Below are 26,007 nucleotides of genomic sequence, written 5' to 3'. Positions count from 1 at the left end.
TTGAGTTCTCCTGGTCTGGATTTGTTATTGGGTTCTTGTATTGGGCGGTCCACCTCTTACGGTTTTATGGCATTTGTGTCTCTGATTAATTATTTTGTGAATTACTTTGCAAACCTGTGTTTTTAAAGGTGCTATAAAGTTTTTATTATTATTGTTATTTACAGTTCATATTATGCTCTGTTCATTACTGTTCTGTCTAACTAAACAAGACATTTGCATTTAAATTTGGGTTATGCAGTGTTTTTAAATTATATTTTACACTGGGGTGCCTTGAGATTTTATGCACTTTTGAAAGGTGCCCTGACTGAAAAAAGTTTGAGAAAGGCTGGTCTAGAGCCTCCATTTTTGCACTCAGGTCAAAGTCTCAAGGCCCTCTATCATAATCCAGAGTTTTGAGAACATTGGAGAAACTTAATTTTTCGCCCGAAAACGAAAAAAAAAACGAAAGGGGTAACACTGTCGGGTTTTTTTTTCGGGTCGAAATTTTGAATTTCGATATCTCAGCTCTGGAAGGGTCTAGAGCCTCCATTTTTGCACTCAGGTCAAAGTCTCGTGGCCCTCTATCAGAATCCAGAGTTTTGAGAAGATTGGAGAAACTTAATTTTTCGCCCAAAAACGAAAAAAAACGAAAGGGGTAACACTGTCGTTTTTTTTTTCGGGTCGAAATTTTGAATTTCGATATCTCAGCTCTGGAAGTGTCTAGATCGTCCATTTTTGCACTCAGGTCAAAGTCTCACAGCCCTCTATCATAATCCAGAGTTTTGAGAAAATTGGAGAAACTTAATTTTTCGCCCGAAAACGAAAAAAAACGAAAGGAGTAACACTGTCGTTTTTTTTTTTCAGGTCAAAATTTTGAATTTTGATATCTCAGCTCTGGAAGGGTCTAGAGCCTCCATTTTTGCACTCAGGTCAAAGTCTCGTGGCCCTCTATCATAATCCAGAGTTTTGAGAAGATTGGAGAAACTTAATTTTTCGGCCGAAAACGAAAAAAAACGTAAGGGGTACCACTGTCGTTTTTTTTTTCGGGTCGAAATTTTGAACTTCGATATCTCAGCTCTAGAAGGGTCTAGAGCCTCCATTTTTGCACTCAGGTCAAAGTCTCGTGGCCCTCTATAAGAATCCAGAGTTTTGAAAAGATTGGAGAAACTTAATTTTTCACCCAAAAATGAAAAAAAAAACGAAAGGGGTAATACTGTCGTTTTTTTTTCGGTCGAAATTTTGAATTTTGATATCTCAGCTCTGGAAGGGTCTAGATCCTCCATTTTTGCACTCAGGTCAAAGTCTCACAGCCCTCTATCATAATCCAGAGTTTTGAGAAGATTGGAGAAACTCAATTTTTCGCCCGAAAACGAAAAAAAAAAACGAAAGGGGTAACACTGTCGTTTTTTTTTCGGGTCGAAATTTTGAGGTTCGATATCTCAGCTCTGGAAGGGTCTAGAGCCTCCATTTTTGCACTCAGGTCAAAGTCTCACTGCCCTCTATCATAATTCAGAGTTTTGAGAAGATTGGAGAAACTTAATTTTTCGCCCGAAAACGAAAAAAAACGAAAGGGGTAACACTGTCGTTTTTTTTCCGGGTCGAAATTTTGAATTTCGATATCTCAGGTCTGGAAGGGTCTAGAGCCTCCATTTTTGCACTCAGGTCAAAGTCTCACAGCCCTCTATCATAATCCAGAGTTTTGAGAAGATTGGAGAAACTTAGTTTTTCGGCCGAAAACGAAAAAAAACGAAACACTATCGTTTTTTTTTTTCGGGTCGAAATTTTGAATTTCGATATCTCAGCTCTAGAAGGGTCTAGAGCCTCCATTTTTGCACTCAGGTCAAAGTCTCGTGGCCCTCTATAAGAATCCAGAGTTTTGAAAAGATTGGAGAAACGTAATTTTTCGCCCAAAAACGAAAAAAAAAAACGAAAGGGGTAACACTGTCGTTTTTTTTTCCGCTCGAAATTTTGAATTTTGATATCTCAGCTCTGGAAGGGTCTAGATCCTCCATTTTTGCACTCAGGTCAAAGTGTCACAGCCCTCTATCATAATCCAGAGTTTTGAGAAGATTGGAGAAACTTAATTTTTCGGCCAAAAACGAAAAAAACCGAAAGGGGTAACACTGTCGTTTTTGTTTTTCGGGTCGAAATTTTGAATTTCGATATCTCAGCTCTAGAAGGGTCTAGAGCCTCCATTTTTGCACTCAGGTCAAAGTCTCACAGCCCTCTATCATAATCCAGAGTTTTGAGAAGATTGGAGAAACTTAATTTTTCGCCCGAAAACGAGAAAAAAAACGAAAGGGGTAACACTGTCGTTTTTTTTTTCGGGTCGAAATTTTGAATTTCGATATCTCAGCTCTAGAAGGGTCTAGAGCCTCCATTTTTGCACTCAGGTCAAAGTCTCACAGCCCTCTATCAGAATCCAGAGTTTTGATAAGATTGGAGAAACTTTAATTTTCGCCCGAAAACGAAAAAAAACGAAAGGGGTAACACTGTCGGTTTTTTTTTGGGGTAGAAATTTTGAGGTTCGATATCTCAGCTCTGGAAGGGTCTAGAGCCTCCATTTTTGGTCTCAGGTGAAAGTCTCATGGCCCTCTATCAGAATCCAGAGTTTTGAGAAGATTGGAGAAACTTAATTTTTCGGCCAAAAACGAAAAAAAACGAAAGGGGTAACACTGTCGTTTTTTTTTCGGGTCGAAATTTTGAATTTCGATATCTCAGCTCTAGAAGGGTCTAGAGCCTCTATTTTTGCACTCAGGTCAAAGTCTCACAGCCCTCTATCATAATCCAGAGTTTTGAGAAGATTGGATAAACTTAATTTTTCAGCCGAAAACGAAAAAAAACGAAAGGGGTAACACTGTCGTTTTTTTTTTCGGGTCGAAATTTTGAGGTTCGATATCTCAGCTCTGGAAGGGTCTAGAGCCTCCATTTTTGCACTCAGGTCAAAGTCTCGTGGCCCTCTATAAGAATCCAGAGTTTTGAAAAGATTGGAGAAACTTAATTTTTCGCCCAAAAGCGGAAAAAAAAACGAAAGGGGTAACACTGTCGTTTTTTTTTTCGCTCGAAATTTTGAATTTTGATATCTTAGCTCTGGAAGGGTCTAGATCCTCCATTTTTGCACTCAGGTCAAAGTCTCACAGCCCTCTATCATAATCCAGAGTTTTGAGAAGATTGGAGAAACTTAATTTTTCGGCCAAAAACAAAAAAACGAAAGGGGTAACACTGTCGTTTTTGTTTTTCGGGTCGAAATTTTGAATTTCGATATCTCAGCTCTAGAAGGGTCTAGAGCCTCCATTTTTGCACTCAGGTCAAAGTCTCACAGCCCTCTATCATAATCCAGAGTTTTGAGAAGATTGGAGAAACTCAATTTTTCGCCCGAAAACGAAAAAAAAAACGAAAGGGGTAACACTGTCGTTTTTTTTCGGGTCAAAATTTTGAATTTTGATATCTCAGCTCTGGAAGGGTCTAGAGCCTCCATTTTTGCACTCAGGTCAAAGTCTCACAGCCCTCTATCATAATCCAGAGTTTTGAGAAGATTGGAGAAACTTAAATTTTCGCCCGAAAACGAAAAAAACGAAAGGGGTAACACTGTCGTTTTTTTTTTCGAGTCTAAATTTTGAGGTTCGATATCTCAGCTCTGGAAGGGTCTAGAGCCTCCATTTTTGGTCTCAGGTGAAAGTCTCATGGCCCTCAATCAGAATCCAGAGTTTTGAGAAGATTTGAGAAACTTAATTTTTCGGCCAAAAACGAAAAAAAACGAAAGGGGTAACACTGTCGTTTTTATTTCGGGTCGAAATTTTGAATTTCGATATCTCAGCTCTAGAAGGGTCTAGAGCCTCCATTTTTGGTCTCAGGTGAAAGTCTCATGGCCCTCTATTAGAATCCAGAGTTTTGAGAAGATCAGAGAAAGTCAAAATTTCTACCCGAAAAAAAACCGACAGTGGTACCCCTATCGTTTTTTTTTTCGGGTCGAAATTTTGAGTTTCGATATCTCAGCTCTGGAAGGGTCTAGAGCCTCCATTTTTGCACTCAGGTCTAAGTCTCATGGCCCTCTATCAGAATCCAGAGTTTCAAGAGGATCAGAGAAACTCAAAATTTTGACCCGAAAAAAAAAACGACAGTGGTACCCCTTTAGTTTTTTTTTTCGGGTCGAAATTTTGAGTTTCGATATCTTTTTTTTAAGAATTATTTGTATTTCTAGAGCCTCCATTTTTGCACTCAGGTCTAATTCTCAGGGCCCTCTATCATAATCCAGAGTTTCAAGAAGATTGGAGAAACTTATTTTTTTCACACAAAAAAAACGACAGGGGTAACGTTGTCGTTTTTTGTTTTGTTTTTTGGGGTCGAAATTTTGAGTTTCTCTGATCTTCTTGAAACTCTGGATTCTGATAGAGGGCCATGGGACTTAGACCCGAGTACAAAAATGGAGGCTCTAAACCCTTCCAGAGTAGCATTTATGCCTACCACGTAGCATTTATGCCATTATAAATATCTCAGCTCTGGAAGGATCTAGAGCCTACATTTTTGTACTCAGGTCTAGGTCCCATGGCCCTCTATCAGAATCCAGAGTTTCAAGAAGATTGGAGGAACTTATTTTTTCGGACACAAAAAAACAACAACAGGGGTAACACTGTCGTTTTTTTTTTTTTTTTTTTTGGGGGGGGGGGGGGGGGGTCGAAATTTTGAGTTTCTCTGATCTTCTTGAAACTCTGGATTCTGATAGAGGGACATGAGACTTCGACCTGAGTGCAAAAATGGAGGCTCTAGACCCTTCCAGAGCTGAGATATGTTAAAGGATGTATAGGCCAAACCAGGTGTTATCAGAATCCCGATATTGACATGGATCCATCACAACATGTCTTCATATTAGGGACTGAAGTGAGTGTTGGCAGTCAGGTGCTGGAGGAGTGGAGGAATGGATGAGAAGAGGACACAATCAGCGCCAACACGCACTCATCCACATAAACACTGCTGGGCTTATTACACACAGCACTGATCTGGCACTGCACTACTGTGTACTAGACCAGACAGCAGGTTCACACGCACAAACACACACACACACACACACACACATACATTCACATACACACCACAGTCAGTGTGTGAATCTCAACAAAACCAGATCCTGGTCACACTTCACCCCAAAATAAAAAGCAGGAAATATAAAGACGTAGACCTGAGTGCAAAAATGGAGGCTCTAGACCCTTCCAGAGCTGAGATATTGAGATATTTATAATGGCATAAATGCTACGTGTTATCTCAATATCTCGGCTCTGGAAGGGTCTAGAGCCTTCATTTTTGCACTCAAGTCTAAGTCTCATGGCCCTTTATCAGAATCCAGAATTTTGAGAAGATTGGAGAAACTTAATTTCTCGCCCCGGGGAAAAAAGAAAAGAAAGGGGTACCACTGTCGTTTTTTTTTTTTTTTTGGTCAAAATTTTGAATTTCTCTGATCTTCTTGAAACTCTGGATTCTGATAGAGGGCCATGAGACTTAGACCTGAGTGCAAAAATGGAGACTCTAGACACTTCCAGAGCTGAGATATTGAGATATTTATAATGCCATAAATGCTACGTGGGATCTCAATATCTCAGCTCTGAAAGTGTCTAGAGCCTCAATTTTTGCACTCAGGTCTAAGTCTCATGGCCCTCTATCAGAATCCAGAGTTTCAAGAAGATCAGAGAAACTCAAAATTTCGACAAAAAAAAAAAAACGACAGTGGTACCCCTTTTGTTTTGTTTTTCGGGGCGAGAAATTAAGTTTCTCCAATCTTCTCAAAATTCTGGATTCTGATAAAGGGCCATGAGACGTAGACTTGAGTGCAAAAATGGAGGATCTAGACCCTTCCAGAGGTGAGATATTGAGATCCCGCGTAGCATTTATGCCATTATACATATCTCAATATCTCAGCTCTGGAAGTCTCAGGTCTAAGTCCCATGGCCCTCTATCAGAATCCAGAGTTTCAAGAAGATTGGAGAAACTTGTTTTTTCACACAAAAAAAAAAAACGACAGGGGTAACACTGTCGTTTTTTTTTTTTGTTTTTTTTTTTTGGGGTCGAAATTTTGAATTTCTCTGATCTTGAAACTCTGGATTCTGATAGAGGGCCATGGGACTTAGACCCGAGTGCAAAAATGGAGGCTCTATATCAACCCGATCACACTAAATGCGTCTCGCACGCAGTGCGTTCATAGAGCAGTTTATACGCCATGGGACTTAGACCGGAGTACAAAAATGGAGGCTCTAGGCCCTTCCAGAGTATTATTTATGCCTACCACGTAGCATTTATGCCATTATAAATATCTCAATATCTCAGCTCTGGAAGGGTCTAGAGCCTCCATTTTTGTACTCAGGTCTAGGTCCCATGGCCCTCTATCAGAATCCAGAGTTTCAAGAAGATTGGAGAAACTTATTTTTTCGCACAAAAAAAAAAAAAAACGACAGGGGTAACACTCGTTTTTTTGTTTTTTTTTGGTCGAAATTTTGAGTTTCTCTGATTTTCTTGAAACTCTGGATTCTGATAGAGGGCCATGGGACTTAGACCTGAGTGCAAAAATGGAGGCTCTATATCAACCCGATCACACTAAATGCGTCTCGCACGCAGTGCGTTCATAGAGCAGTTTATACGCGAAAATTAGTTTTTACATGCATAGGAAACGCACCGTGTGTAATATACGTTTGGTTAGGATTATGGCAAGCCAAGAGGTTCATAATTACACCATAAGTTAATCGTGTTTACTGCCATAGTTATTAACATATAGTAAGGATAAGCGCAATGTGTATATTGCCTAATTGCAAGCTTGTTTCAGAATTGGTGACAACATTTTTTTTCCATAATTATTGAAGATCATTATAGGAGTATTAGGTTGAATGAGTTACAATTAAATGTTTTATTAATCATTAGAAAATAGACATTAAGAAAATAAATTATGCAAGTACTTTTACTTTTAATACTTAAAGTACATTTAAAATCAGGTACTTTTTACTTAAGTATGGTTGTCATTGTGTTACTTCTACTTTTACTAAAGTAAATATTTATCTGGTTATTTGTACTTTTACTTAAGTACTGAGATTCAGTAATTCCTCCACCACTGCTTCACTTTCATGCTTAATCAGGCAGCAATTAGCTGATTTCCTGTTTGATTTTGTCCAGAATAGCTAAATCAATGATGACTGATACCTTTTTCTCCTTTAGATCCTGGATATCCTCTGTCCCCTTTGTGTCCTGGCCTGCCAGGAGGCCCTGGGATGGTCCCATATGCTAAAAAGATAATGTTTAGGCTAAAATAAATAATAATACAAGCCAAATATGGTAATTAAATATATAATCGTGACAAATTATGTAAAAGTAAAAGTAGACACTGACTTTTAAAAAAGTCCATGAGGTCTGCAGTCACATTCCCATAGGCACCAATCACACGGCTGTACCCAGGTGGGCCTGGTGGACCAGGAGGCCCAGCGGGTCCTTGGATCCTTCCTGCTTGTGTTCTCCAGTATCCCTCTGTCAGGTCCTGCAGTAGACCTTGATCTAACGGAAAAGAGTGACATGGGTTTGCTTCTTATCCCTGTGATGGACTGGCCATCAGTTCACGGTGTGTCCCTGACTAGGGCCCAAAAGGCTGGGATTAACTCCAGCATCCCTGCAACTACTTAGGCATATGTTTTCATTTTATAAAAATGAATGTTGCTGCAAAAATGAATGAATTTGTGTGTAGTACTTTCATAAATAAGGCCCATAGTTACAGCCTTGCATTGGTAGATATTCTGAAGTGTGCATCCAATGGACAATTCACTATCCCATAAGGCCATGGGATGGGATTTGTAAATGGCAGTGAAGTGGCACTGATAGGTCACATGACAAATAAAGAAGATCTGAATTACATTCATACTGAATGGAACATACTTTTTAAATAATAAAGAAGTACGAATAGAACAAATCACCTAAATTTATGATTCAATGGCTTACTTGAAAGACAGTCACTTGTTTTGGGCTAAATATGAGCACTTGTGAACAACACTTAGCTAAAATTATTACTCTATTCTTTTGATGCATTGTATGTGTGGATATTTCTTTCAGAAACAAAAATTTCAGTTACTTTTATAGCTTCATTATGAATATAATGGTGGTGTGGTGCATGGACTTGATTCACTTGAATGATACTGTACTCACTTTTAATGTAATCAGTTACTTTTATTGCAACATTGGAGTAGTCCACTGGTTCACTGATCTCAGTGCCAAAGCGTTGTTGGCTTCTGGCATTCTGATAACTGTGTCCGGGGTCACCACGTTCACCCTTCTGGCCAGGGGGTCCAGGAGGACCAGGGGGACTCTGAACATAGCGCCTCATAGTGTCACCTGAAAAAAAAAATTTTTTATTGATGTGGTAAAAGTGTTTGCAGAAACTGGTGACATAAATCTAGGAGTTCAACAAATCATGCATTCAACTTTCAGAATCTAGAATGGAGTGAGATCACTTGTTAAATCAGTCAGACATCCACTGAGTGAATGTGTCCAATGTAAAGTTACACTGAGGTGTCAGTTTCTGGATTAGAGCATGTGGTGAGTGACACTCACTGTTCAAGTAATCCTGCAGCTCAGCACGGATCTGTTCTCGCGCAGAAGATCCTGAATATGATACAAGGCCCCTAGTGTCACCTGGAGGACCCTGGGGTCCTGGTGGACCAGGAGGTCCCCTAAAACCAGACTCTAAATACCACAGAATCACAAAGATTTTTGAAACATGGCAGGTATATATAAGGATCTATTTACACCTGGGATTAAGATGCGTTTTTGTCTACAAGAAGACAGCATTAAACATAAGTGTAAACCGTCAAAAACTCACTCTGAAGGTAGAGCTGGATGTCCTCCAGTTTGTAACCCGAGAGTGCCGAGGAGCTGCCTCCTGTGGCACCAGGCGGACCAGGGGGTCCCTGTATTCCTTGAGGACCAGGGGGTCCTGGACGTCCAACGCCTGCCCCAAGCCCTGACCCTTCAAACACATTCAAGGGGAAGTTATAAAACACATAATAAAAAATTATTTTGAAAAATTAAAAAGGCCATTTTAAAAAGAATCACATACTCTGAATAAGAGCTGTTATGTCGCTGTAGGTAGCACCTGCTTGGCCAGGTGGGCCAGGAGGTCCTGGTGGTCCAGGTCTGCCTGTCATCCCCTGATCTAAAACAAATTCACAAATGACATTGGACTTACCCCAGACAACAAAATAATGTCGGCCCAGATCTGGCCCACATCTGGTACATTGATTCCACCTGTACCAGATGTGGGCCGGATCTGGGCCCATGTTGCTGTCTGGGACAAAATTCAATCTATTGCAGATTTAACATAGAATTCGGGTTGAAGACACACCATTCATTATTCTGATAGCATAGTTTGCCACTTCCTGTGCATTAAAGGTACTAGCACTAATCCCTGGTGAACCCGGTGGTCCTGGAGGGCCAACCACATAACGCCTCACATCTTCTCCTGAGCACAAGAAAGTCACTGGGTCAGTTCTCAGATTCATGACTCAAAAGGCTGTTTAGTGGATCTGATATGATTTACTCACTCTGTAAAAGGGAAATGATGTAGTCAGCAGTTATACTTCCAGGTGGGCCAGGAGGGCCAGGAAGTCCTGGAGGACCTTGAGCACCTTGGCTAATACTGCTACCACTGATTCCAGAGCCTGAAACAAAAGTACATGACTATAAATGCAGCAGGAGACAGAAATACATTTTAAACACAGATTACATCTTAACTTACGCTGAATGTAAGCGATGACCCTAGATGCAATGTCCTCTACAGACACTGAAGCTCCAGGTGGACCCGGTGGACCTTGTGGACCTGGTAATCCTTGAATACTAGACAAATGCTGCCTCATGCTGTCACCTATGGAAAGAACATGACACATTCATGAGGAAATGACCTTCAGGAGAAGGAATGTGATCATCCAAATAAACAGATACTCACTTTGCATATATTCCGCGATGTAACGGCGATAGTCTGAGGCGAAATGGGATCCACCGGAATGACCTGTAGCACCGGGTGGACCAGGAGGTCCTGGAGGACCAGGCCGCCCCGGGGGCCCGACTGCAACTGCTCCTGATACCGAGACTAATGACAATGAGTAGTGATATAGAGAGTTATGGCATTGTTTTGCTATGCGAAACTCATCTACAGTACTAATATAATAATATTAATAATGCTGGAGGTCAGTGTTATTCTCAAACAGCTTAAGTGGGTCAAAATGACGTATACCACACTGAGGTATTCAACTTTTTAAAGTTTATATTAATGAATATGGTACAAACAAAATGCTCAGTTACAATTTTTTTCACTAAAGAGGTAAAGACTGGTTAGACAAGACAATAGCTTAAAGGATTAGTTCAACCAAAAGTAAAAATACAATCCAAATTTGTGTTTTGAAGATGAATAAACGTTTATGGGTTTGAAATGACATGAGGGTGAGTAATTGATGACAACATTTCAATTTTGGGGTGAACTATTCCGTCAATACATATCCAGTACATCATACTAAGATTTACCTCTTGACTCTCCTTGTGATGCTGATAAACCTGGTACTCCAGGATCCCCTGAGAAATCATTTTAAAAATGATTGTACTGCAGATATTAATTTACCTGAATACAATGTCTGATCATTATTCAAGTTATTTACCTTTACGGCCCTCTCGTCCAGGCGGTCCAGGAGGCCCTGGAGGTCCAGGTGGCCCTTGGGCGACACCGTACTCAGAGACTAAAGAGAATAAAGATTATTTCAATATTTATTATAGCTTTTATGAACACTTAAAAACTGTTCCTCTTTGTGTCAGATGTTTTATAATCGGTATTTACAATATTTCAATTAACTGCAGCTTAAATATTGTTGAGGCTGAGTGCCATAAACCAACTAAACACAGGCACACAAAATATAATTATAAATGACTCATTATTGACTTAATATGTTGCTTTGAGTGTTCATGTTAATGAATCTGTCAACAGAAACAAAATAACTTACCAACTCTACCTGGACTCCCTGGAAGGCCAGGCTGACCTGATTCCCCTAAAAAAAAATATCACAAATGGCAAACAAAGCACTATTATAAGGCATGTGGTGATCCATCTGAGTATTTTGTGTGATTTATGGTTCATATTAATTCTTGTGACCCATATTAGAATTAGTTGGAGAAGAAACTCTTACCTTGATATCCTCGTGGACCTTGGGCACCTGAAGTTTACATATATATATATCATTAGATATCTGATAATAGTTAAACTACTCTCTGACATCACATTTCACATTCATGGTGTTTTCATTGACGATAAATTGGAAGAAAAGTACTAAAAATCAACAAAACTGCAGATGTAGATAAGACTCACCTGTTGCTCCTTTAGGCCCTGTGGGTCCTGGTGGCCCTGGTGGTCCTGCAAAAAACGTTCCTGTGTAGGCAGCATTTGTAAAGCTGTAAGACTTCAATAACCACAATATCATTACAATAATATATAATACCAGGCATATGCTGTAATCCAACCTGAATTAGGCACAAAGTTTCCTGGATCTCCCTTGTCTCCTTTAGGACCGGGTCTGCCATATCCTATTACACAGTAACAGAAGAGTTGAGAAAAGTATGCCATTACAGATTATGAGTTAGTAGTAGAGTGAGATGTACAATTGGACAAACAATTAAAGATGTCATATTTTGTGCAAGTACTGCTTCATGTCATCTTACCTGCTGAGCCTGGTAAACCTGGTGGTCCCGGCGGACCTGCTCTGGTATCTCCTATTGGAGATTAAAAATGAACATCTAAAATTGTTTTTTAAACACTGGTTGCCATATCCATAACTTAAACATTTAATGAACTTGAAGTTCACTTCATAACCCAGCTGGCATTTTAACATTGAGTCACTATTTAGGTTGTGGCCTACAATTTGACATACAACTCAAAAAAGTTTTATATTTCTATGTTGAATCCATATTGAGTTAACAACACCACTTCAACTAACGTTGTTTTGACGTTAAAACTGACATTATTTCAACAACATTTAAACATTTAATGTCAGTCCTAAGCCAGCGGGGGAACATGAATTAATGTGGCAAAAAAATAAATACATTTGTTTTTTGTTTCATGGATAATGTTACTTTACCTGGACGTCCAGGAGGCCCTGGGGGACCAGGAGGACCAGGTGGTCCAGTAACAGCAACGTTTGCAGCCCCATACTGTCCTAAAAATGACAGACATGCAAGCATTAAGTTAATGCATTTCTATAAGCTAATTATTATTCAATTAGATGGCTAAAATAAAGACTTACTTTCTGCACGCGTTGAAACCAAAGTCTCACCAGTGTTCCCAGCAATACCCGGTTCTCCTTGATCTCCCTTATCACCTTTAAGACCTGCACAAAAATCAAGGTGGATGCATGGAAAGTCATTTGATAATAATTAATATTTTACTCATATACAATATTAAATAGCAAAGCCAGATACAAAATGCAATTTTACCAGGCTGACCAGGATGTCCAGCTGGGCCAACGGGACCTAGCATTACAAAACAAACGTATCATAAAGTCACATTATAAATATGTAGTTGTATCTAAACAATGTGAATAATTCAAGTATGTCATTCTGTGTATTTTTTTTAAATAAACACAAATTTATGTATGTAAAATGGCAGGCAAGTTGTCATTTTTAATAATATCTAAAATGTGTTTAATCAATAAACGTTCCTACTGGTTAATAGGCGGAAGGTATTTTGATTTGGTTAATTTAATCTGGGTTTTGTTTGGTTATTTTCAACAGTTTTTGATTATGAGCATACCTGAGAGTCCTGGTGAGCCAGGTGGGCCAGGAGGACCGGGGCTTCCAGGCGGTCCTGGGATTGCCACTGAGCTAGAACCTGCTGCAAAATCAAGCAGTTTTTCACTTCAGATTTACTCACAAGAATTCACATTCATGTTCATACAGTGTACAGTGGCCTGTTAAATGTGTTTTAATGCTTCACTTAATCTTACCTGCATTGATCACTCTTCCAGCCGCACCAGTCTCACCTGTGAACATTTTAAGATTATTATCAGGGCATTGATATGCATAGTTGCACCTATATAATGCTAATAATAAAACAAAATATACATTGCAGCTAAACATTGATCCTATTGTCTATGTCACTAATACTGATGTTCTCACAAAAGCACCTTTAGCTCCAGGCTGACCAGGATTGCCAGGTAGGCCTATGATGACAAATGAAAACAAACAATGATCACAATTATAGCTTCATACATAGTTGAGAAATATTATAACAATCTTAATTGCACAAAAATAAAAAGCATATCTTGGGTAGAGAATATAATGTAGTTTAAGTGACAAGTTACCTGGAGGTCCTTGAATCCCTGGTTCAAAAAGAACAGTAGAAAAATAATCAAATTTTAGACATTTTAGTTTATAAGATAATTATCACATGGTGAATGATGGGAACTGTGCTATAACCACTATGCTAAAACCTATGTTGCTTCAGATAATTTGCTAAGAATGAGGATCCTGTTTTTCGACAAGCTTTTATACCTGGTTGTCCAGAATCACCGTGTGGCCCAGGCGGTCCTCTGATTCCTGGCAAGCCAATTGAGCCTGACTCACCTAGATATTAACAAAATGAAACACAATGCAGATTAAAATAAATTTGCAGATTGAAAAGCATTCTTTAGTAACAAATCATCAAATTCTGAAAATGCCACTCTCACCTCTCTGGCCCTTTTCACCATCAGCTCCTTGAGGCCCTAGTATGAAATGACAGAATTACTGTCTGTGGACTTATTTTACACCAATACAAGATTTGCATTAAAGGGCTTTAATCTGTGCCATGAAACTGAGTGTAAATATACATTATAAGATTATACGACATTATGTGATATTATTTGGGGGGGGGGGGGGGGGGGGATCGCTTTAAATAACAAATAATTATCACAAACAATTTCTGGACATTTTTCGTGGATTTCCTTTTCTAACTATTTGAGACAGACTTTATTTACACTACCGTTTAAACAAATGTTTGGGGTTGGTACTATTTTGGTATCTTATGTAAAATGTAGTATCCCAAACCACAAACTTTTGAATGGTAGTGTAATTTCTAAAGCTTGCACTCTCACTTGCTCCCACATAATGAAAATGCAATAATGTTTTTAGAGACTTGACGATAAGAAATCCAGCTCTGTCAGATGTTACATGTCGGACTCTACGCATGGTAGTACTTATACAGTATATGCAGGCAATCCATGAAAAACCTTTTACAGTCCCAATCCACACTTTTCTTCATATCACTTCCTATGGCTGTTCTTTAGGTGTTCTAATAATAAAATGGCAAAAAAGAATTACCTGCTTCACCTTTAGCTCCTTTCTCACCCGCTGGTCCCTGTCGTCCTGCAGCACCAGGAATACCTGTTGAAGGGTAAAGTGATCTGAATCAAATATTTGTGAACATGGCTCAAATGAATTACGTTCTTTGATACGGCTCAGTCTAAACATACATACCCGGCAAACCATTGACTCCTATATCACCATGATCACCTGATACAACACACACATCATTTTACTTGAATTCACATTGACTTCATTAATCCATTGGTAATGTTAGGCTGGCATAAAATTGGTTACAAACCTTTACTACCAGGTGGACCAGGAAGTCCTCTATCACCTGTAAAGAATTTGTAAAAAAAAAAAAAAAAATCTATAAACATTACAATTTTATTTGGGCCTATTGCTTTGTAAAAATCATGCTACACACCTTTAGGTCCAACAGAGCCAGGTTCACCTCTGAAGCCTTGAGGGCCTTGTTCACCTGCACAAAAAGTGTTTTTCATTTGTAATGTCATTATAAGATGAAAACAAATACACAATGCCACTAAAATAGTTCAAAGAAAGAGTTGATTACCATGTAAACCACTAGCACCTGTTAAAAAACAGACAACAAGAAAACAAAGATCAAACGCATACCTACTTAATGATTAGGTAGGCTAAGCATGTATATACAGTGGTGGAATGTAACGAAGTACAAATACTTTGTTACTTTACTTAAGTAGAATAAATAGCGCATACTTTTTACTTTTACTTCATTACATTTTGCAGCAATTATTATACTTTCTACTCCACTACATTTCTACAACTTCTGTTACATTTTCTGATCAGTTTTTCCCCTGCCAAAACGTAATCTGGCCGTCCGTTCATTGCACCTTTGTCTCACCAGTGACGTTTGGTTGCCATATAGCCTCCATTTTTGCACTCAGGTCTAAGTCCCATGGCCCTCTATCAGAATCCAGAGTTTCAAGAAGATTGGAGAAACTTATTTTTTTGAAAAAAAAAACAAACAAAAAAAACGACAGGGGTAACACTGTCGTTTTTTTGGGGGGTCGAAATTTTTAGTTTCTCTGATCTTCTTGAAACTCTGGATTCTGATAGAGGGCCATGGGACTTAGACCTGAGTGCAAAAATGGAGGCTCTAGACCCTTCCAGAGCTGAGATATTGAGATACCATCAGTGTTGGGAGTAACGCATTACAAAAGTAATACATTACAGTAACATATTACTTTTTGCTGTAACGCAGTAGTGTAAGGCATTACTAATCAATTTTCAGTAATATTTTACTCTTTACATGTTTAGTGAGGCTTGTATTACAGTTGTATTACAGTGTATTGTCTGCTTTTACTTCTTAAAGGCAACAGACTATGTGAAAGTTTTAAAGCAGTCTTTTAGTGCCAGTTCAGAGCGGTCGCGTCTGTAACATTGTTTTTTCCTCATAAATGCGAACACGAAAACTAAAATAAAATGAATATTTTAAGTTCTATGGAGACTGGAGAGCCAACCTTTCCTCATCCGATTTGCGCAGTGTAATTAACAGAATTACAAAAAATATATTTTGCCTCCTATTTTTTTGTCACGCATGAATGTGTGTCTTTTCCCTAACACTAAAAATAAAACATACACTGATATTTGTCTAATCTCTGAGGTCCTTTAAGGAAGTAGCCTATATACGTTTCAATACATTATGTATTTTCTGATAATTTTTATTTCAAGTTTTGACTGCAAATGTCATGTCCATAATGCTGGACTTCCCCAATTTTAAATAATTTATCCTCAACTAGTTTTGTGGTGTAGTTCTACGTATTTTATAATGTTAACTTCAAATAATACTAATAGCCTAATTTAAAGATAAGGCAGCATTGGATCTGGACGGTAAGGAGAATAACGCTGGAGTTGGAAGAGGTGTGTCGCGATTCTGTAGGTTCGTGGATCTGAGTCGTGTGGCGAATCGCGATTTCGGTTTCATATTCGCATATTGTTACAGCCCAAAAGTTAAGTTCTACTTAGTTATTTTGGTGAAAGTAACTCAAAAGTAATACATGAGTAATGTAACGCATTACAATTCTGGGACAGTAATATTGTAAGGTAATGAATTACTTTTAAATAACAGTAACAAGTAATACCTAATGTATTACAGTTTAGAAGTAACTTGCACAACACTGGATACCATGTAGCATTTATGCCATTATAAATATCTCAATATCTCAGCTCTGGAAGGGTCTAGAGCCTCCATTTTTGCACTCATGTCTAAGTCCAATGGCCCTCTATCAGAATCCAGAGTTTCAAGAAGATTGGAAAAACGTATTTTTTCACACACAAAAAAAAAACGACAGGGGGTAACACTGTCGTTTTTTGTTTGTTTTTTTTGGTCGAAATTTTGAGTTTCTCTGATCTTCTTGAAACTCTGGATTCTGATAGAGGACCATGGGACTTAGACCTGAGTGCAAAAATGGAGGCTATTATTTTCATATATAAGATATTTACATGTCAATGCATTTGCACAACTGTATCAGCTTTTATAACCCAAATGAAAACAACAACAATTAAAATAATTATGTAAATTGTGTTTTGTATTGACCTTTAGGCCCAGGTGCACCAACTTGACCAGGAGAGCCAGGAAGACCTATAGAACGAACAGATACCCGAACACATTGTAAATAATTCTTAGTATTAAATTATGTTTACTAAGAATTAAATGCTAAGATTTTGTTTCAAGGGCCAAATTCTCAAAACATGCAGTATCTTACCCCTTTCACCCTTCTCTCCTGCTCCAGGAGGTCCTGGGTCTCCACGGGGTCCAGGTTGACCATCTCTTCCCCTGAATCCGGGAGGTCCTTCTGCACCATGTTCACCTGTCACATACATTTTAGTTTACAACTTTAGCATACAAGTTTCCATGAAGCAACATCAGAAAAGGTCCATTATTTTTTACTTTATTTTTTTCCAGAAAAGGTGGCATTAACAAAACTTCAGCATTTATGGACTGCATCTAAATCTGAACCTCTAAGGCTTAAGTTTTGGGGTAATTGTAGATTTAAACAGAATGGATGATTGTGATCGTTTTTCCAGAAAAAAAACAAAAACATTTTGTAACGTTTCATGTACCTGCACTTCCTTTTGCCCCTTTTTGTCCTTCCCTTCCTGGATTTCCTGGCATTCCTGCTGGACCTACAGATACAAATATATAGCCTATAAATTGCTGCACAACTGTTAAGACTTTAGTTGTACAATAAGAATTGTTCTTACCTGGCAGCCCTGGAAAACCATTGTCTCCTGAAAAACAGGTTAGTAAAAAAAAACAATTTTACAGCTGTACGCATGTCAATATAAACAGATAAAAAGTTAATTGAATACACAAATAGCATAATTGATTTTAAAACTGTACAAACCCCTCGTCCCTGGAGATCCATTGTCACCTGAAAGTGGTGAAAAGAGTAAAGGTGAAATTGTGGTAGTGATAGGAAATCAGGTTGCTTTCTATTAAATCTCAATAGAAGTCACACACTCTGTTTGCTGTAATGTGTGCTCAGTAAAAACAGAATATCTGATGTACCTTTTGGCCCTGGAAGTCCTCTTTCAGCTTTAACTGAAGAAGCAAGGAAGGCTAGATACACACACAAAAAATGCATAAGTATTGTGTTTGCATAGAAATTTATTTAATAATTAAATATATGCTTAAACATATATATCCATTCTATAAAATGTATGTTTTTCATGCGTGTTTGAGCAGAACTGTTTTCACTTGTACCTTTCATTGCTTCAGACTGCAGCTCTGCTCTCAGTATTTGTTGTACATTTCTCTGCAGTACAGAATTGTCTGAATAAACTGCAGAATCCAGTGAATTAGCATATGCTGCTTTACTTCCTGCATCTTTATATATGTCCATGTCATCAATGGGAGCAGACAGGCGACTTGTCCGGGCATTCATGGAGGAAGATATTCCCTCAAGAGTGCTGACACGAGACTTTAGTTTCTTTACCTCCTCAGCTTCAAGGAAAAGAGATTAGCAACAGATTAGAAGACTATATGCAACAGCACATATGTTTCTAGTCTAGACATTCAAATCTTACATAGAGCAATGAGTCCAAACAGAAGGCCGAGGAGAAGCAGGAGGCTGAGCAGAAAACCCAGCAGCCACTTCCACCAGGAACAGCAGTTTGGCCCACATCCACAGAGACCCCCTCCGCACTTACAGTCATCCTCATCCTCAAGCTTAGCCTTTTGTATCTCTGACAGAACGCAAATTTCAAGAGAATATCAAGGTGAGTCCCAGTTTTATACATTGACTGTGTTGTGTGCAATAGTTTCTCAAATAAAAAGTTTTACCTGCATACGTAGCTTTATCTTTTGTTGACACTGAAGTCACATCTTGAAGGGGGGTAAACATTTTTTAAAAAACACATTAATTTTATATTAAAACAATATCATGATGATACATCAAAATTAAGTCCCTTACAATGCGCGCCAGAGCTAGACTTCACAGGAACGCTTTCAGAATAGCTGGTCACCAAAGTTTCCTTCTTCACTGACACATCTGAATATGAGCCTTTAAAATCAATCAAGTTAATCAATATGTAGTGTTAGAGTATCAACACATTAATCATTTTGTATTTTAAATCACTTTAAGGGATAGTTAACCCAAAAATTACAATTTAGTCATCATTTACTCACCCACATGTTGTTCCAAACATGTGTAAGTTTACAGTTGAAAAAAAAAATATTTTAAAGAATGTCAGTATAAACAGACAATGGTTTGTTTCCTGTCTGCCATTCTTGGGCAAACTTGATTAATTCAGGTGTGTCTGATTATTGTTGCCATGACTACTGAGGTCAGGCACACCTGAATCAATCAATTTGTCCAATAATGGCAGACAGGAAACAAGAAGCTGGCTGAAGTTCAGGAAGTAGTGCAGCTGGGCATAAAGCCAATTGACAGTAGGCCTAGCCATTGACTTCCATAGTAGGAAGAAAACTACTATGGAATTCAATGGGTGCCGTCAACAGTCTGGTTCCCTTCATTCTTTAAAATATGTTATTTTTGTGTTTAACAGGAGAAATTTTCCTTTTTTTGGGTGAACTATTAATCTCTAAAACATCGAACACAACATTCAGTCCTGTGTTTACCTGCTGTCCCATTGGGGGCGCTGTTGGTAAAGTGTTTGCCACTGTCTTTGGTCAGAATAAGTTCATCAGTGTCTCTCTTCGCTGGAATGTTCTCCTTCTCCAGCGTCAGGTATCTCTTTGACACATTCTCATTAAGGGTCCTTGTACCAGTTCCTAAATGGACACCAAGTCTTCTTGTTTAGTATGTGACAATCCCGCTACCTCTTTTGAGAACTTCAGTAACTATAAATCCTTTACTGAGTGACTATAACAACCACCTGCTGTGGAGACGCCTGTGCTAACGGCAAAAGTGCTGTTGGGACTTGAGGAATAATTCTTCTGCACACCATATCCTATAAATACACACATAAACAAATAAATAATCATGTTCATATGTCAAGTATCTCTTTGCTACCTCTTTTATGAATAAAGGATGCGGTGTCCCTGTTTAAACAATGATTACAATGATTTGTAGGTGTTCTGACTAAATTAAAACATATTAAATTGATCAAAAGTTTTTTTTAGTTTTTTTTTTTTTAAGAATGATTTCTGAAGAATCATGTCTCTGAAGACTGGAGTAGGCTAATGGTCGCTGAAAATTCAGCTTCGCCATCACAGGAATGAAATACATATAACCAGAAGTGGAGAGTAACAAAGATAAGTACATTTACCTGCATTTCATTTTTTTACTTTTTATACTTCAGTACTTTTAAAAACAAGTACTTCGGTACTTTTACTTAAGTAACAATTGGTCTTTACAACTTCTACTTGTAACAGAGTAAAATTTGACTTGTACTTTCACTCGAGTAGGAAGCTGTGTACTTTGTCCACCTCTGCATTTAACATAAAATAGTTCATTTAAATTGTGATAATATTTAAAAATATTACTGTTTTACTGTATTTTTAACAAACAAATGCAGCCTTGGTGAACAAAAGACAAGTAAGACCCCTATAACTGACCCCAGGGCCCAGCATTTTGAAAGGTTGTGTATGTTTACATAAATTATATTTATAAATTTCATAAAATGTTAGGATTTACTCAAAACAAATCATATGTGAGGTTTCGGCTTTAGGAAAAATATCTCTTTAAATAATCCAACTAAAATTAATAAACACATGTTTTGTTTATAAAAAACAGTGGAAAAACTCAGGTTATTAAATGCAAAATACACTGACAATCAATCCAGCATTGGCATAACAGAGCAATTGACGATTCAATCATCTACCCCAAAACTGTCTCACATTGACCCTGCCATTGTTATTGTTGAGCCCTGTTGTACAGAATATAAATATAACAAATACCTGCAGTGGAGACCCCTGTGCTAACAGCAAAAGTGCTGTTGGGACTTGTTGAATAATTCTTCTGCACTCCATATCCTAAAAATACACACAAACAAATAAACATGCTTACAAGGAATGTTATTGTCTTCTAATGTCATTTACAATTATTTAATATTATATGCCCCAGACAATACCTGAAACTGTGTTAACTCCACTCGATGTTAGAACTCCACTAGCAGGAGCTAAATTGTTGTGGAAGCCATACACTGTAAGTCAAGAAAAAAACAAACATGTATTTGTACATAAAATGTATATAAAAAAATACCATTGTATGTCTGTTAGAGGACTGTGTTTTCAGTTGAAAGTTTTAATATGTTCACAGTTTTATTTATAATCACCCCAGAAAATAATAATTTCCAATCTGTGATATTGACGGATTTACACATTCATTTTCAAAGTTTGCCTCAATCAATTACTAGATGAATGACTTGCTCAATTCTCTATATTATCAGGTCAAAAACAGTGATCAATGATGCAGACCTGATAAGGAGGATGGTGATGTGCTGCTGACAAGCGAAGCTCCCGTTGACATGTTGTTGGTGTTGTGGTGGAAGCCGTAAGCAGCACCAGGTCCAGTGGAAACTGTCGAGGGCAGTGTGGAGGAGTTCCATGTGTACGAGGCAAGGTCAGCGTCAAGAATAGTGCTGTCATATTGCTCGACTGAGAAAATTGAAAGGAGGTCTTAACGCTTTGGCAATGAGCACAAGATCTATGCACAGATGAACTGGGGAATTTGGGTTTTGAAAATAAATGGGCTCTGCACACCATATGTGTGGTAGGAGTGTTAAATACAATGATATCTTGCGGTTTAATCGAGCTTTACTATCTGCCATCAGCCTGAGCTTTCCCTACCTTGCTTGGTGGATATCTTGGTGTCTAAGGTGGTGGCCTTGCGAGGTATCGGAAGAGGGGAGGAGGAGGGAGAGCGTGTGGGGCTGACGCTGGCGGAGCGCGACCCCTTCAACAGCTTCTTTACATCATCCAGCTCAGTCCCTATAACAACAGCACTGTATTAATCACAACTTCATGACTAAACATGCCTTTTTTACTTTCACTCTCTCAGGTGTTGAACAAAACAAATAATTTTCTGAGCTTTTTCCTTGAGCATCTGTGAAAAAGATAGTTTCATTTCACTTTTAGTTTTTTAATGCAGTTTAAATCTACACTGTGTAACTCTTTTAGTTTATACTTATCTAAAAAAAACTCAGTTCTTTCAAAAATATATGTACTCATTAATGTATATTTAGTTCGTTCAAGTAATAAAGTATTCTCGTGAGTGTGTAATGCCATTGAAAGTACATGCGGGTAAGGGGTTCTAAAGTCGGTCGCCATGTTGCCCCTCCATCTTGAAAGTAACGTACATTAGCCAAAGAGGGACATAGCCTACCCGTTAATTCCAGCTTCGCCTTTCGCGTTTACGTTTGAGTTAACACTCACGGACGAGGTCGAACTGGAAGCCATGTTAATCTTGGACTACATTGGCCACCGTAGGAGTTAAAACGAAATCGGAATTGAGAGGAACAGAAACTAATATTCCCTGGATGGTCATATATCTTTTCACCGCTAGATGGGGGTAAAAATCACACAATGTCTTTTAATTATTTAATTTCCTGAAATAATTGAATTAAAGAGAAATAGACAACATACATCTAGTGGAGGGAGATGCACTTTGCAGTCTGGTCCTGATTTCCGTCTCTAAAGAGAGATAATAATAGTGATAGAGAGAAAACAGTTTGAATTTTGAGCATGTCATTATTTCAACACTAATGCATACATTTAGCACATACTGTATATTTAATATATGTAACTGATCAGTAATGATCATGAAACTGATCACGAACCAAGTGTTGAGACACATTGAACATCGTGCCGGTGTCCTTCAGTGTTTATTTTATGACAATGACACCTGAAAATTACACTATAAAGCTTATTAGACTGCTACCTTTCAAATGAATAAATACACAGTCATGGCCAAAAGTATTGGCAGTGACAAATTTTGTGTTTTGTAAAGTTTGCTGTTTCAGTATTTGTAGATAATTTTTAAAATGTTTCTATACTGGACAACATTGATAAACAAGGCTTTTATTGAAGAAAAAAAATTCAATTTATGCTGTTGTTGACCCTTCTGCTCCATAACCTCTGCAGTTCACTATAGAATAATAAATATCTGCTTCTGGGCCAAATCCTGATGGCGATCCATTCTTGCCTTATTAGTGCGTGGAGTTGATTACAATTTATGGGCTTCTGCTTGTCCTCTTGCCGTTAGAGGATTGACCACAGGTTCTTTATGGGATTAAGATGGCCTGGCCATGAATCCAAAATTTCAATGGAAAATGCATGGATCACCACCAAATTGTTGAATTGGAGAAGCGATATGTGAATGTTTTGATACCATTCTTTATTCAGAGCTCTCTTGCTTGGATAAAAAGCACACATGGATGGTCTCAGCATCCTTCACTGTTGGCACATGGTGGCGTCCACCTTTTCTTATCTGGACAATCGTTTTTCCAGATGTCCCAAACAGTCAGAAGGGAGTTTCATAAAAGAAAATAACTTTGTATCAGTCTTCTTGCACCATTCATCAGCTTCTTTCTGCAGAATGTCCATCTATCCTTGATTTATTTCTTGGAGAGAAGTGGCTTCTTTGCTGCCCTTCTTGATACCAGGCTGTTGTCCAAAAGTCTTGGCGTCACTGTGCGTGCAGATGCACTCATACCCATCTCCTGCCAATATTGAGCAAGGTCTACACTGTTGGTGACACAATTCCATATATCCAACTCCTCAGGAGGAGACTGTCCTGGCACTTGCTGAACTTGCTTTTTCCTTGATGTTTTAATGATCCGGTAATTGGTTATTTTAGGTGCAATATTGTTTGCAATTGTATTGTCTGGGAAGTGGACCACCATTTTTAGCCAATCAGAAATACTCCCTGTGAATTATATCTGTGGTGGGCAGGGTTTTATACAATTGGCCTTTTGAAAGCAAAAACGTGATGGGATAACAGTACTTGACTGGATGACCTATGCAGAGTAATTTATGTATTTGCATTAGTGTAAATAATCTCACCCCTGCTTTGACTCCTTCCTCTTGAACCTGGAAACCGAGCAATGAAACAAAAGCTGATATTTCTAGTCTCAATCACATAAAAATCTTGTTAATCCTTTTAATGTGACTGAGGGTCTTACTGTAGTCTTTTCTTGTGATCTCTGGGGATGAGTTTTCACTTGAGCTTCCTGGAGTTTAAAAAAAATGATTACATGCTAGTATAATGAAGGACAAACAAAAATGATTTAGTTTATTTATTCAAGGTTTCTCAGCTGTGACTAACCATCATAACGACGTGAATGAGTGGTTTTGCTTTTCCTCTCCAGAAACAATGGGGAGTCTTGTGTTCTTCTCATGCCGTCAGTGGAGCTGGATCTCATCCCCAGCCTTGTTCCTGATCCTGATCCTGATCCAGATCCAGATCCAGATCCAGATCCTGATCCTGATCCTGATCCAGATCCTGATCCAGATCCAGAGACACTCTCAAATCCTCCATAAGTACCACCTGCCTTCTTACTCTTGCTCACAGATGACTCCTCTATCAGATATTCCCTTGATCCAGAGCCTAACCCATCTGCACTCACCCCCACAGATGCTGAGTCACAGAAGCAGGTACAGGTTTAGCCATTTACAAATTCTTAGAACATTTATAAGTCTATTCTGTCTTTGGTTAATATACATTTGAAATATCAAATGGTTTATTGGCTTACATGATGAGAAAAAAGAACTGCTGTTTTGAGTCAAAATGTTCTTCTCCAGGCCAGGAGACCCGGAGGTGCTTGACATGCCCTTGTTGGCGGATGCATTGAAGCCACCTGAGGGTAAAAAACACCATAAAATACAGCAATGTCCTCTTTTATCTCAAATTGAAAAGATGCAGTTACATTCACAGTATGACAAACAGGAAAATTCGCTTGAATAAGGAATAAGGCATTGAATGTGATTAAAACACAACGAGAACACATCAAATATATATGGGAGGGGATAACTTACGTGGCGGTAAGGCTGTAATTCTTGTAGTAGAGATTGTTTCAGTGAATCCTGTGTTTTCAGAATACGTTTTATAAATGAGAACAGTTCTTGCTTTGACAGTCAAAAACATTTAGCAGTATAAATAAATACCACTGAATAAAACGTGCCACTTCATCAGTCATCAGTGAAATAATCAAGCTTAGGAACATTACAGAACCACTAGATGGCGGAGTGTTCAGAATTAAAAGATCTTCACAGACTATTTTGGGGCAGATTCACAGCAATTAAATACACTCCAACTTAGGGCTAAAACAAAAGTGAGTGATCAAGCATCCGTACCTCTGTCTCCTGAACTCCCTCCGGGATAGTTTCTTTCCTGCCTTAAATCATCCATTCCATACTAAATAAATGTAGCAAAACGGTACAGATCAAATCAGTGAAGAATCAGTTTTCACTGTAAATTAAAAGTTGTATATCAAATTAATGGAGCTTCAAGAAAGTCAAAAGAACTGCAAAACATATATCTCCAACTTCCTTAAATATTAACATAGTATTTATTCAATTAAACGTGATGTATTGCAATGTGAAATGACAAAATCATTTGCGTTTAACTTTACATGATGATAACAGTTTTATTGTACGTTATTAAATGTTCTTCAAAATAAGTTTTAACAAGAAATGCAAAAATGTGTTCACACTGATATACGAAAGGATTTTGTTCTCTTTCTTGGCATATTCTACTAGATTTCAAGGCAGGAACACCATTCCAGACCATATCAAAAAAGTAATTATAAATGGCACAGCCCAGTTTTTAACTTTAAAGCATCTAACCAAAAAGAACTGCCTAAGGGAAAATTACTTGTTCCAACAAAAGACTTGCAAGGACAACTAGTCTCATATTTACAGTGGAGAGAGTAAAGCAATTCATCTCCACCCCACCCTCCTTACATCTTCAGTTTCAAATGCAAGAGCTACTGTTTCCATGCAAACCACAATATATGAAAAAGCTAAACAGTGAATGGGCCCCCAGACAAATAATACGTTTATTTGTCCATGCGGCTTTTCAGAACTCAATTCAGAATCAGCTATGGGTTTAGCCTAACTTCTTTCCCACATTAGAATAATACAAATAAACATTTACAAATAGCCTATAATTAATGAAATGGTCCCTTATTTATCAATAAAATTATAAAGGTGTTTTTCTTTCTACTGTTTTAATCCGGTTTCTA

The 26,007-nt window shown here is 38.2% G+C and overlaps 1 protein-coding gene across 3 annotated transcripts in view; it reads right to left on the bottom strand.

Annotated features, from left to right (window-relative positions):
- col17a1b (collagen, type XVII, alpha 1b) overlaps positions 1–26,007 on the bottom strand; it is an 82,334-nt gene that overhangs the window by 55,891 nt on the left and 436 nt on the right. The window contains exons 2-55 of one of the 3 annotated variants that reach the window (XM_089117008.1): positions 25,118–25,178; positions 24,800–24,847; positions 24,517–24,621; positions 24,090–24,401; positions 23,947–23,994; positions 23,828–23,854; positions 22,409–22,456; positions 21,614–21,754; positions 21,242–21,421; positions 20,896–20,967; positions 20,723–20,797; positions 19,699–19,773; positions 19,442–19,594; positions 18,774–18,863; positions 18,644–18,685; positions 18,388–18,546; positions 18,065–18,304; positions 17,870–17,920; positions 17,706–17,732; positions 17,563–17,589; positions 17,422–17,484; positions 17,064–17,168; positions 16,895–16,939; positions 14,891–14,908; positions 14,744–14,797; positions 14,618–14,653; positions 14,491–14,526; positions 14,335–14,397; positions 13,704–13,739; positions 13,528–13,599; positions 13,338–13,355; positions 13,161–13,196; positions 12,981–13,016; positions 12,788–12,868; positions 12,472–12,507; positions 12,282–12,365; positions 12,117–12,194; positions 11,701–11,751; positions 11,503–11,565; positions 11,351–11,410; positions 11,172–11,198; positions 10,989–11,033; positions 10,650–10,727; positions 10,519–10,566; positions 9,944–10,087; positions 9,737–9,862; positions 9,543–9,659; positions 9,344–9,460; positions 9,059–9,154; positions 8,822–8,968; positions 8,554–8,685; positions 8,149–8,334; positions 7,345–7,506; positions 7,159–7,239 (exon numbers count right to left, since the gene is read on the bottom strand). In XM_089117008.1, the coding sequence (XP_088973134.1) occupies positions 7,159–7,239; positions 7,345–7,506; positions 8,149–8,334; positions 8,554–8,685; positions 8,822–8,968; positions 9,059–9,154; positions 9,344–9,460; positions 9,543–9,659; positions 9,737–9,862; positions 9,944–10,087; positions 10,519–10,566; positions 10,650–10,727; positions 10,989–11,033; positions 11,172–11,198; positions 11,351–11,410; positions 11,503–11,565; positions 11,701–11,751; positions 12,117–12,194; positions 12,282–12,365; positions 12,472–12,507; positions 12,788–12,868; positions 12,981–13,016; positions 13,161–13,196; positions 13,338–13,355; positions 13,528–13,599; positions 13,704–13,739; positions 14,335–14,397; positions 14,491–14,526; positions 14,618–14,653; positions 14,744–14,797; positions 14,891–14,908; positions 16,895–16,939; positions 17,064–17,168; positions 17,422–17,484; positions 17,563–17,589; positions 17,706–17,732; positions 17,870–17,920; positions 18,065–18,304; positions 18,388–18,546; positions 18,644–18,685; positions 18,774–18,863; positions 19,442–19,594; positions 19,699–19,773; positions 20,723–20,797; positions 20,896–20,967; positions 21,242–21,421; positions 21,614–21,754; positions 22,409–22,456; positions 23,828–23,854; positions 23,947–23,994; positions 24,090–24,401; positions 24,517–24,621; positions 24,800–24,847; positions 25,118–25,172 (4,552 nt within the window). In that variant the 5' untranslated portion in view covers positions 25,173–25,178. Of the gene's footprint in view, positions 1–7,158; positions 7,240–7,344; positions 7,507–8,148; positions 8,335–8,553; positions 8,686–8,821; positions 8,969–9,058; positions 9,155–9,343; positions 9,461–9,542; positions 9,660–9,736; positions 9,863–9,943; positions 10,088–10,518; positions 10,567–10,649; positions 10,728–10,988; positions 11,034–11,171; positions 11,199–11,350; positions 11,411–11,502; positions 11,566–11,700; positions 11,752–12,116; positions 12,195–12,281; positions 12,366–12,471; positions 12,508–12,787; positions 12,869–12,980; positions 13,017–13,160; positions 13,197–13,337; positions 13,356–13,527; positions 13,600–13,703; positions 13,740–14,334; positions 14,398–14,490; positions 14,527–14,617; positions 14,654–14,743; positions 14,798–14,890; positions 14,909–16,894; positions 16,940–17,063; positions 17,169–17,421; positions 17,485–17,562; positions 17,590–17,705; positions 17,733–17,869; positions 17,921–18,064; positions 18,305–18,387; positions 18,547–18,643; positions 18,686–18,773; positions 18,864–19,441; positions 19,595–19,698; positions 19,774–20,722; positions 20,798–20,895; positions 20,968–21,241; positions 21,422–21,613; positions 21,755–22,060; positions 22,106–22,408; positions 22,457–23,827; positions 23,855–23,946; positions 23,995–24,089; positions 24,402–24,516; positions 24,622–24,799; positions 24,848–25,117; positions 25,179–26,007 lie in introns of those variants that run through there. The other 2 variants (XM_089117009.1, XM_089117010.1) reach the window with 2 other exon arrangements.

Source organism: Pimephales promelas, chromosome 11 (assembly GCF_988280905.1).
Source record: "Pimephales promelas chromosome 11, fPimPro1.hap1.1, whole genome shotgun sequence".
Lineage (NCBI taxonomy): Eukaryota > Metazoa > Chordata > Actinopteri > Cypriniformes > Leuciscidae > Pimephales > Pimephales promelas.
This window is presented reverse-complemented; position numbering and strand designations above follow the sequence as displayed.